Source organism: Tursiops truncatus, chromosome 11, assembly GCF_011762595.2.
Source record: "Tursiops truncatus isolate mTurTru1 chromosome 11, mTurTru1.mat.Y, whole genome shotgun sequence".
NCBI lineage: Eukaryota > Metazoa > Chordata > Mammalia > Artiodactyla > Delphinidae > Tursiops > Tursiops truncatus.
This window is the reverse complement of record NC_047044.1, coordinates 100,021,363-100,033,374: the sequence shown is the minus strand read 5'-3', so window position 1 is coordinate 100,033,374 and position 12,012 is coordinate 100,021,363. Positions and strand designations below refer to the sequence as shown.

At 47.7% G+C, this 12,012-nt stretch overlaps 2 protein-coding genes across 35 annotated transcripts in view; one reads left to right on the top strand and one right to left on the bottom strand.

Annotated features, from left to right (window-relative positions):
* RAD52 (RAD52 homolog, DNA repair protein) overlaps nucleotides 1-388 on the top strand; it is a 54,654-nt gene extending 54,266 nt beyond the window's left edge. For all 16 annotated transcript variants that reach the window (XM_033867248.2, XM_033867246.2, XM_073789260.1 and 13 more), the window contains one exon: nucleotides 105-388. In XM_033867248.2, the coding sequence (XP_033723139.1) occupies nucleotides 105-166 (62 nt within the window). In that variant the 3' untranslated portion in view covers nucleotides 167-388. The remainder of the gene's footprint in view (nucleotides 1-104) is intronic.
* Nucleotides 389-1,535: 1,147 nt separating this feature from the next.
* Nucleotides 1,536-12,012, bottom strand: part of WNK1 (WNK lysine deficient protein kinase 1) — a 136,210-nt gene continuing 125,733 nt past the window's right edge. For 17 of the 19 annotated variants that reach the window (XM_033867230.2, XM_033867235.2, XM_033867231.2 and 14 more), the window contains 3 exons: nucleotides 11,341-11,535; nucleotides 4,867-5,054; nucleotides 1,728-4,445 (listed from right to left, as the gene is read on the bottom strand). In XM_033867230.2, coding sequence (XP_033723121.1) covers nucleotides 4,128-4,445; nucleotides 4,867-5,054; nucleotides 11,341-11,535 — 701 coding nt within the window. In that variant the 3' untranslated portion in view covers nucleotides 1,728-4,127. Of the gene's footprint in view, nucleotides 4,446-4,866; nucleotides 5,055-11,340; nucleotides 11,536-12,012 lie in introns of all 19 variants that reach the window. The other 2 variants (XM_019925919.3, XM_019925920.3) reach the window with 1 other exon arrangement.

Genomic DNA, 12,012 nt, shown 5'->3' with positions numbered 1-12,012 from the left:
TAAAGTAGGACAGTAACTAATACGATTCAAAAGTTTTTAGCTGTCAGTTTATTCCTTATTTTTACATCATGGCAGCTGTATGTGAACAATTTTCTCTTCCATAGGAGACTATGATTCATATAGGAAGAACCAGGACACGAAGAAAAGGAAATTGGATTCATCTTGACCAAGGCTCCGTTCACCTCACTGGATTCTGTCACAAAGGGACTTTCAAAAACTGCTTGTTGGTCATGAAATGACTCATCATTCCTAGGCAATGAGCTTTACCTCCGGGGATTTACCTTGCCTCATGCTCAACTTCACCAGAGGATTTCACTATTGGAACCTGACGCAGATCAAGCTGGGCAGGTTGGGAAGCCCTGCGGAGATTAAACAAACACACACCTTTTCTTTGGCTCTTCACTATTTATTCCTAAGCTTTCATGTTAATAAAGGCAGAAATTCTAGGAATCTCAGTGGCCACTTTCCCCACGCACCAACCTCGACAGCGGCCTGCGGTATGTCACTGTGTGACCTCTGACCCCTTTCGCTGCCACTCATCTACAACCATCTGTCACTTATAGGCGCATCATGAAACTACCTCCATTTTTTCCTAATAAGGAAATAATCTAAGACCAAAGAAAAGGCATTTTAAGAAAGCAAAATAAAATCCTACTTTGTAACAAAATAACAGGCATACCTCTTTTTATTGCACTTCGCAGATTTTTTTTTTTAAACAAACAAATTGAAGTTTTTTGGCAATCCTGTGTTGAGCGTTTTCCCAACAGCATTTTAAAGTATATATTGTTTTAGGGACTTACTTCCCTGGTGGTCCAGTGGCTAAGACTCCACACTCCCAAGGCAGGGGTCCCGGGTTCGATCCCTGGTCAGGGAACTAGATCCCACATGCCACCACTAAGACCTGGTGCAGCCAAGTAAATAAATATTTTTTTAAAATATATTCTTAAAAAAAAGGTATATATTGTTTTAGATATAATGCTATTGCAGACGTAACAGGCTATAGTGTAAACAACGTTTATATGTACTGGAAAACCACAAAAATCTGCGTGACATAAGCAGCTGTTTAGCTATTTCGGATGTGCGATTATCACCCACCTTAACAAATTCTTTTAGTGTTTAGATGTTTCATAATCCTTTCCCCCAACTAATGAGTGTGCAGTTTTACTTTTTAAGGGCATTTTGGGTTGGGCCTTGTACCCAGTCTTGAGTTTGTTGGAGCACAGGCCCATCTGGGAAGCTGTGCCCCTAGGCCACCGCCGCGCCTCTGGAAGAGGAGCACGGGGCTTTCCCTGACCTCCCGCCACCTCACCTGAGCTGCACAGCTTTGGGCGTAGGTTCATCTTCTGATTTTCATATCCTTACCATGGTCTTCAGAAAATATATCTTGCCTGTCTGCAGCATCTTAGTTCAGGTCAGAACTGCTGTTAAAAAAAAAAGGTCCTGGAGATAGGAATCCAGTTATAAATTGCACACAAGTCAAATCAGAGCTAATGAGATCACGAAAAAGACATGTGCTGAAAATGAAACCCCACAGCTCAAGAAAAGCAAGTTTGGTTTATTTGAATGGTTTCATCTACAAAGGTAACAAACGGAAACAGAAAGCGTGTCCCCCGGGGTTTATCCCAAACGCACGGGTTGACGGGCTGCCGAGAACCCCCAAGGTTTGAATTTAGTCTGTTTTTTTAAACAGTGTACATTGTTAAATAATGTAAGGAAAACACTTATAATTCAGAAAGAATTTTTTTAATGTGGAAAAAGATACTCAAAGTGTACTATTAACACAAAAATAATTTAAACAGTTCAGTAGCACTAGGTTCATTCCTCTAGGCTTCAGTTATTTCATCCACAGGAGGGGAAAAAAACAGTAAATAAAAGCAGTTCTTACTTTCCACCTGTGAGTGAAGAGATCTCAAAATGATTAAACCCAAGAAACAAAATAGTCACGTGCTGCACTCTGGCTCCTCCTTCCTCTGCTGCAAAGCCCTGCCTCCTTGCCTGGGGTCCGTTCCCCACTTCCTTGGCGCTTCTTGTTCCGTCCTTACTCTTGTCATCTCCCGAGGATTATAAGCAGAGAAAAAGTAAGTAAACAGTTTCGAAGCAAAGCTTGGAACGCCTGCCCTTTTCATTTCTACCTTCCTACAACCTTCAGCTCTCATTTGCATCTTTGGGGTCTTGGCTAACTTAAAGAAAATGACCACCGGAGGACAGGACAGCCATCCAGGCTCTTCCTGTCATGGGGATTCCTGGGATGTGCCACTGAGGTGGGTAAGAGGTTGGAATAGGTCAGTTTCCCAGCTCAAGAGTCAAGACAAGAAGCACCCCAAAATTAAGAGTCCTGGCTTCTTTCCCCACCTTCTGGGAGAACAGAGATCCCAAACTCAGGCAATGAGGAGAGTATTTCCTGAAAGTTCTGAAAGTAACAGAAGTGCCCGTTACAACTAGGCACAGCACTAAATAATACTGGTTGGTTGCAGTTATTACTTCAGGGGAATATCTGTTTACAGAGAACGTGAGAATATCAGCTGTTAATTCTAGAAATAAGGTGGTGCAAGAGATTATGATCCTGCAACCATTTGGACATTATATAGGAAGCGGGTAGGAATAAGCATTCTTTCCTACAATGCTTAATTCAGATGTGGGTCCACTTTCCACAAACTACAGTACCCCAAGCTGAGAAATACACGGGACATTTGCACCAAGAGGGAAGCAATCCAAATGATTTTTCTTAGAACAACTTTCTCCATCTGTGACATTTCACTATCACATTTCCTAGCTTAAAAACTAGCGCCCACCCCCCGCAACCCCACCCCGTGCCCTTCCCTTTATATTCAGCCATTTCTTCCAGGTCTCCTCTGCTCAAGCCCAGCTCAGGTAAGTAAGGCTTATGGCAGCCACTGGCCAAGCATCACCTATCTTCAAAACAAGTCTGTTCTCCCATCCCGTAGTCTTTCTTTTTCTTTCATCACTTATCGCATACCACGCTCAATCTTGTAAATTGCCCGATTTTGTGACAACACCCCTCCTCACCTGTCCTGAAACAGAGTTTTCTGCTTTTAACCACTACTGTCAACTTCTCACCTGCTCATCTTACACCTGCTCTAGACAAAATTGTTGAATGACTTGAAAAAAAATACTCCTTCAATTTCCTTATTGCATAATCCACTGCTGGGTCACATGGACCCAAGGTTTCCTTCCATACGCCCTTTTGCTGACTGGGGTCTGATGAGAAGTTGATGTTAACGGCAGAAGCAATAGAAGTCCAAGGCACTAAAACATCCAGCAAGCAATACTGGGAGAACAGAAGTATTCAAGTACAGTAATTTATACAATTTTACATTCACATTTATTTATCTAATACAATGGAAATACAAAGGAGAAAGTAAAGTCTCAATAGGTAAAGGACAGAACTAGCTTTTTTCAACTTTTTAAACCTTTCATATCTTACTTTTAAAACTACTGTTGTCCAACAACATTTATATATCACAGTGTTTCCACATCAAAACTGATGGCAAAGTTACATGTCCGCAGGGAACTTACTTTTGTTTTCCTAATGGCTAATGCTGCAGTCAAAGCTGCGAATACCATCTGCTTAAAGCACTAATGACCTATCGCAAGAGAGGGTTGGAACCTCCGTCCCCTGCTGTTTTCACTGGGTTCTAAAGACTGGCTGGGGTGGGGACAGGGTAGGAGAGAGCCCAATAGTTTAGTTTTTTGTCTTGCGGTTTATGTTCTTGAGGGGATAAGGGACTTGCGGTGGGTACCAAGATTAAGAGCCCCACTACTTGAGAACACAGATGGGCTTTGCTTTTCCACTGAGCTCTCTAGAAGCTTTCTGATCAACACGATTCTCTTTCCGAGCGCTCACTGCTGGGGAGAGATAACAAAGCATACACAAGAAACCTGCTCTTTCTTTCCTTCTCATCCCACTCCAATAAACGGTGAAAGCACAGGGAGATTCTCCACTCTGAGGGCTCTAAGCGGTATTAAACACATTCCTGTCTGGCAAGAAATAACCAGTTAAATGCAGCACTAGTAGTTAGTAGGTAGGCTCCTTTCCCATCCCCCTTCCACCTGCCCCTCACCACTCCACCTCCTGCCCCCAATCTACTCCGTCAACGCCTCTAGGTCTAAGTGGTCCTCAGGTTGGAACCTGGAGGGTTGCTGATGGACTTCTGCAAGTTGCTGATGTTGAAGTTCTGTAAGGAGGCAGTTCCCACAGGTTGGAACTGGCTAAGTGGCTGTGTTGCTGGGCCGCCCGTGCCGCTCCACTGCGTGCCAAAGGGGGGGGTTGGGAAACCGTACTGCTGCGGGGGGCACATGGGCTTGGGGAAGTGGCCTAGAGAGGTAGCTGATGCTGCAGAGATGGGGGCGGAGCCACCCAGGGTTGAGGTCATGGAGACGCACAGCTGACCAGGTGCAGAGAACTTCCTCGCCATGCCAGGGCCCTGAGGAGAGAACAACGCCGTGTGAAGCTGGTGTGGGTGTGAAATGGGTGGAACTGAGACAGAATTCCAGAAGCGGGCTGCTCTCATCTTGCAGGGGACACTGAAAACAACACCCAGACAACCTTCCATCATAATTATTGGCTCTTTATATTTATCAAATACTTGTTCTGACTGGAGGTGGGTGGTGTCGTGTGTGTGTAGTTCAGAGTGTGAAAGGAAAAGGGAAGAAAAAACTGAGCTGACCGATACAGAGCTCGGGATTCAGGGCAGGAAAACTAAAAGGGAACCTGGGTGATTTTTGTCTTGTTTTCTTAAAAGTGTTAAAACTCATGAGCTACTGAAGAAGGTCCCTCATATGAGCGAGACACGTGCTCACTGATACTCTGATGGATCCGGAAAATGGCAAAAGGGGCAGACTGACCTCGTAACTCATGTGTCCTTTGCTTCCTCTCCTGCCTGAGAGATTCATGGCGTCTCGGGCCCAGTTGTCCACCAACTTGTGCAGGTCATCTGTGAACGTGCCCTTCCTGCTGGACGTCATGGCAGGAGGCTGAGCCTGGGCGGCCTGACTGTTCACTGTTCCCCCAACGGTGTTTGTGCTGCTGGTCCCTAAAGTCAGAAGAAGAAACAGAGTACAACCATTAAAAGAGGCTTGGGTTGTAATTTCAGGGAGAGGAAAAACTTCTGAGGATGATGAATGGCAAACCACGGAATGGGGAGGGTGAACTGGGAAGCCATGCAAGAAAAGGAAGGTTCCAAGGTTCTTATGTAGCCAAATGCTCTGGCATCACAGGGTAATGGAAACAGGTTCTCTTCAGGAGCTCCAGACGAGGCTGAGCAACTCCGGATGAGGAAAGGCACAGAGGGCGGGGACCTCCTCCTGCCCATTCTCATGGCATCCTGGAGCACAGACACTCGCTGCTGGGCCTCTATGCCCAGCATCACCTGGGGGAGAGGAGAGCTGTGCGGTGTGGCCAGTGAGGCTGGCTGCTCTAGAATGCTGCAGAACAGGGCAAGAGAAGGGGATCCCTGGAGCACTGGGCAGGGTTCATGGAGGAGTTAAAGGAACGCAAAGACAAGCCCCAGGAAAGATGGGCTCCCAAACCACGTGGGACCATCATGGTCTTCAGCCATTCTTTCACAGAAAGGGGCGACAAGAGAAAGCGTGCTCTGGTCGGAAACCTTTTTCACCTGGACCCATAAACATGAACTGCAAACGCAAACTTGCGAGAGTTAAGGCTTCAACGTCTCCCCATTTCCTTTGCGTAAAGAACCAGGAGCGCTCAGGAGGAAGGCTCTCTACGGTGTGCCTGAGTCTTTCAGCTCCAGGAAGGCGTGGCTTCCCAAAGATGACCTCAGTTCCGCTGCTTCAAGGCCTCTACGGCCCCCACTCCCCAGAAGAGCAAGCACTCTCATGCGCGCCCGGCTGAGGCAGGGGTGCGGAGGGGGAGGACGCTTTGGGGCTGTGATGAAGGAACTCTATTTCTATGGTTTGATGAGAAAGAAAGGAGTCTGTGTCCTGCCTGATTTCGGCTCTGCTGGAGGGCACACTGGCGATTATTCGAAGAGGCGAGTTTTAGGGAAGAGGGAAAGAAAAGTCACGTCTTGTGTTTTCCCGTCACCCCCCACTTTCTTACCAGATCTCACATTTGCTGCAGAATAAATGAAAGCTGTTGGGGTAGGCTGTGAGCCATTAGGACTTAAGATCCCCAACTACTGCCAGGGCTAGATATTTAAATGCATGCATCTTCCTGCTTTCAAGATCCAAGCAGCACCAGAGCACAGCAGCACACTGGAAGCAACTCTGCCATGTAGAAGCCCCCTGTAATCCACTGCTGCTCTCGAGGCCGGTTCGCACCCTGCCACCCAGGAATGGCACACCCGAGCGCACGTGTCCTAGAGGAACAGCTATTCTGAGGTGAAGCTGCAGAGTGCGAGGGGCACGTGCTTCTTATCACCAAGGCAAGACAAGCCGGGCCGACTGCACGTGTTGTCAGCTCACTCTCTCAGTGCCCGCCAGAGCCACGGGGGCTGTCACACACACCGTGTAAAGGGAAGAGTAAGCTCCCTGTGGAACAGGAGGCCCAGGTGCAAAGTGGAAAAGCACAGGAGACAGCGTTCCTCGAACAGCAGCAGTGAGACAGCCCTGGGGCGGGAAGCGCAGGCAGCGAGGATGGCGGTCGTGCTAATGGCGGATCCCGAGAGCAAGCACATCACATGCATGAGGACCGCCATCCTCCTTGAATGACAGCTGCTTCGCGAGCTTGATGGTGAGCGAGACGATGAAAACAAAACATAATCACAAGTGAGCAGAGCTGTCAAAAGCCAAATTCAGAAGCTTGCGGAGCTCAGCACTGCCGGCCACAAACTGCTCGTGCTAGAACCACACCCTCTGGTCTCATGCCAGTCGCCGCTGATGCTGAGGCCCCTTTATGGCCTCATCTTGTTACACGACACTGGATTCTGAATGTGGGGTTTACACCACGGGGGAGAGTCAGCCTCACAGTTCACCTTCTCATTCTGGCTTCTGAAAATAGCTTTCCCATTAAAGGACACAGACGAACACACACATCCCCTTTCTGACCAGGAATTAACTCCCAGGAAGAGCTGACTTGGCTAATAAAGCCCAGGAGAACGGGGAGTGCGTCTGGCCCACTGTAGCACTAGAGTGCTGAAGAGCACTGGTAAAGCAGGTATTTCTGAGAATGCTGCTTGCCTTCCTGAGAGGATATGACTCTCCTTTGAACCTTCTTCAGTTCTGCTGAAAGCTCTAAAAGTCGTGCATCCTCTACCACCAGAAGTTCACTTTCTGACGTTCTCCTGCCGTAATACATGCCCCCACCCCACCGCCGGATCCTAGTAACAACCCTACGAGCCACAGCTTACTGCCCAGTCTCCCAAGCACAGAGTTTTCTGGAGGGGCCTCTCGGTGGCTGCTGGGCTGCTGAACTGTCCTCGCTCTCACGAGAAGCCTCCTGTCTACACGGAGTGTCCCTGCCCTCAGCAGCCCAGCAGCCGCTCCCACTGCGATGTGAGGGCCCAGGCTCTCGCAGGCCACGGTCCCGGCCGAACCCCCGTGGGCGCACAGCGCCGGGTGCACGTTTTTGACTACAGGACTCTCTCCCAAGGAGCCAGGCCTCCCTGAGGCCCCTACGCACATCTGCAGGCGCCTCCACCCACAGCTGTCACAGAGCCAGGGCACGGGGCCATCAATGAAAGCACTGTGAGGCGACCTTGAATCTGGAAGGACAGCCAGTGGCAGCAACTGAGCATGTTAAAGACGACACCAGAAAAGGGTGCAGGACTAGCCGGACGGGAGCTGGGAGTCCGAGAGTCATGAGGCTTCGGGATTCAAAGACCTCAAGCGCAACAGGCTTTGCAATCAAGGGCCGGAAGTAACAGAAAGAAAGGATAATTACTACAGAGCTGGTTGCAAGGACAGACTTTTTTCACCATCTTCCCTGAAGCACAAAGAGAGAGCAATGTGTTAAAGATAAGGAAACATCAGTGTAAAATATTTAGAATCTCCAAACAGCACACAAAGTCCCAGCAAGAGAAAGCAGGAGGGGAGACGGACTGGAGGGACCCGGGAGCCCTGCCACAGATGCCACTCTGTATGATGGACCCTCCTGGCTGCTGGTTCCCGGCTGGCAGAAGTGAGTTTCCACACCCAGTCTTTGTACCTAGAAGAGCGATGCCCTGCACCAAGGTTCGGGATGAACCCCAGTCTCTCTCTGGGTCTCACTGCTTGAATTTCAAACACCCAAGCAGTCTCTCCACCGACCCTGTCCCCCGCTCCTGCTTCTCTTGCCGGGTTGTTAACAAAGCACTCAATTAAATGCATTAACAATTCTACCACAGGAGGCTGACAGATGGTACCATTGTTACAGTTTTAATTTAAATTGGTTAACACTCTATTTCCACATCCTAGACATACAATACTAACCCTTTCCCTCCTAGAAAAATCTTTAAAAATATGTGGAAAACAAGCAACTTTTGAACATAAATAAAGCATTAAGCCAAGCCGTGCTTCCAAACCATTATCTATTTTGAAAGCATAGAGTAAAGCATCGGAGACTAGTTAAGACCCCATGCCTGTGAGCCCCGGTTCTCTTTCCATATTTGCTTTTTTTTTTTTGGCCTCGTTGCACGGCTTCCAGGATGGGATCTTAGTTCCCTGACCAGGGATTGAACCTGGGGCCACGGCAGTGAAATCACCGAGTCCTAACCATGGGCCCTCCATATTTGCTTTACACCTGCCTCTTGTGATTTGTTCATCAAGGCTTACGTGATGTACACTGACATGCCTTCAACAGAGGTAGGGCCTCTAATTTTAAGACCCAAAAGGAAGTGATAAAATTTAATACTTCTAATCACTTTCACCTGAACAACAGTGTAATACCACCTACCTTTAAGAGTGTGATGAGAATTTACTGAATTATTTAATCTGAAGTGGTACCTGTCACCACTACACTTCCTTCACAAAAAAGCCTTGGTTCTCTTTCTTCCCTCTTAGACATTTCAGGCTACATAACACAGGCCTGACACATCACACTTTATTTCAAAACACTTGTCTCCTACTGTTAATGTCTTTTCCTCTTTCTAGCTGGACATATAAATAAAATGCTTACTTAAGTGTCAAGGAGCTAATATTCTTGGTCCAGCTTAGCCTTGCCAGAAAAGCTACTGATCTCAGTGCTCAAAAACCTACCAAATTGGGGCTTCCCTGGTGGCGCAGTGGTTGAGAGTCCGCCTGCCTTTGCAGGGGACACGGGTTTGTGCCCCGGTCCGGGAAGATCCCACATGCCGCAGAGCGGCTGGGCCCATGAGCCATGGCCGCTGAGCCTGCGCATCCGGAGCCTATGCTCCGTAACGGGAGAGGCCACAACAGTGAGAGGCCCACGTACCGCAAAAAAAAAACCCTACTAAATTGGGTAAGCCTTCCACCTCCCTCTTTGTTAAACAGCCCTAGACCAGTGCCCAAGGACCTCTGAACCATACTCAGAAACAACGATGGTCCGAGCACATGCATTTAAAAAGCACTTCAGTAACCACATCAGAAGTTTGAGACCTTAACAGAGAAGATCTTTACCTGAACTCTAACAAAGGTTTTCTACTTGAGCCTTATTTTTGTTTAAAAAATTTTTATTTCAACATACGTTTACCGACTACCTGCTACGTGCCAGGTAGGTGTGGTTTAATCAGAGAGAAATAATGTCTTGTGCCTGTGATCTTATCTGATTTGTGTAGGACCACCTGCATTCCACACATGGGGAGATGGGCTGGAGAGGTTGGGTGACTTGCTATTGTGCCCTGTTCAGGGGAAGAAAGCTGAGAAATCCCAGCATTCTTGTTAAAAAGCCCATTTTTGCTTGCAGGTGCTGGCCCTTCAGTCTTTAGTAAGCCTTATAAGAAGAACTACACTGAAACCCTTTCTGAAATTCTGATTTCATGGAGTTACAGGGTAGTGGTGGTGAAAACATCCAATAAAGAGATTCTAGCATCTTCTCAATTGATAGATGGTTATGCTTAATTGAGGGGAAAAAAAAAAAAGATTCCAACCTACTCTGCAGAAGAAGAGAAAAATAGGGTGTAACTTTTCTCCGGTACCAGTGGCCAAGATGCTTTCTGTGGCTTCTAATGCCACAGCAGGGGGCAGTGCTGAGCAGGACTGTGAGCCCAGATTTCGCTATGCTGAGCGACCCCGTGCCCTCTGTCATGGGCCTAGGAAGAGGCAATTCTTCCAGAAACTTATTTTGATGTTTACAGAAACCTATTGTTATTTCTACATCTTTTATCATAATTAACAGAGACCCAAACTTCTGAGGGTAATAGTAGTTCAGCCAAGACAAATGCACATGGACTGCGTGAAACAACAGATCCAAGCGGCAGAAACACAAGGACAAGGAAGGAGTAAAGGTGTTACACACAAAGAGCCAAGCAGGGCGTACTCAGAAATCGGGTCCTCCTGCCACCAGGTTTGAACGTCACCTGCTCAGACGCACAGTTAAACTTCGCACAGCCTGTGAGAGGGGAAGAACAGGGAAGAATGGGGAGAGAAGAGACAGAAAACAGCTACGAGACGTTAGAACCCGAGGCTGGAGAGTGAGATGCGCTAGGACAGCACACAGAGGAACGAGCTTCCAGGACAGGCCTGGACGTGGGGCAGGAGGGTCAGGCCGCAGTCCCGCCACCTGCCTAGACCGAGCGCCTCCCCCAAGGACACTCATCCTGCTGGGAGGCGGCCTAATGCCTAACTTCTGTGGCGCTGTGGCGAAAGCACCTACTTCACTATCTAGATTCCTGATTTCACTCTTCTCCACCCACATGCCCAACTCCTTTCAGCTTCTAGATCTAATGTTACCAGAAGGTCTTTCCTCTACAGGAATGTTCTGAGTGATCATTTTATTAAACATTTGTTTATTAACCTCTATTTGGGAAGTAGATTATGGGTAAAAACTTGAATGGACTTCAATTCATTTTAGTATGTGTCTCTCATACTTAGAAATTTTAGAAGTCTACGCTGGCTAATCAAATGCATTAACTTTCAGAAATGGCTGAAACTCCTTAGAATGTGGTCCAGGAAATCCCAGTCTAGTCCTAAAGCATAAGCCCCAGATCCCGAAGGAGTCACTCATCTCACTGAGGCTTCACAGGGCACAGGTGTCACTTTTTACTGTAGTCCCTTGAAAAAACCTATTTCCACCCGATGGGAGCAGTGATCCCACCCACTCCCCTTACAGCCCAAAGAACCATGTGGGTACCGTGCGGCTGGTTCCTGGTCAGCTGCTCCTCCAACCCACCTGAACAGGTTCCTCACCAGGCTTTTGTCCCACATATGGCAATATGTCAATTTTAATGTTCTTGGAAGATGCTGGCTGCTCTGATTTCTTACCTTGACCTGGAGCAGAAAGGCTTGGTACTGAAATGGCACCATCACTGGTGAAGGCTGAATACAGGTTGTCACTGGAGGGAGATGGCTTAAGGGGCTGTAACAGCTGATTCTGCCCCGTCTCTGGGATGTTGCCAGGAGCGGGGAGGGTCTGCTGCGGGTGCAAGACTGAAGCTGCACTCTGGCCAGACAGGTTACCTGCCAAAAGACACAGCGGCATGAGGGAACGTGCACAGCCTTCCAACCGCACCTGACAGGCACTGTCTTTCCTCCAATGTGTCCCACTGACGGATTAATAATGGGCCAAAAACTATAGGAGATCAAAGAGCAAGGATCTCACTGACAGGAGGGGAAGTGAGATGTAGCAGGAGACTCAACAGGCAACAGGGCTACAGGACCCCATCCCTGAAGATGCTGAGCCATAGACAACTTGGATGATTCCAAGTCTAAGCTGAGTAAGAAGACTAGCATGTGCAGTGGACATGAGAGAATTCCACTTTGCAATCTCAGCATTGCCTTTTTTACCCTCTTATAAACACTGAGTTGGATCATGATACAAATTGGTTCCAGAGACAGTCTCTGCTTAGTCTTTCCTGTACATGTGTCAGATCAAGTACAAAAGAGATGTCGAAAATGATGTAGGGATTGGAGAGTAATGCATATTTAAAATTATTC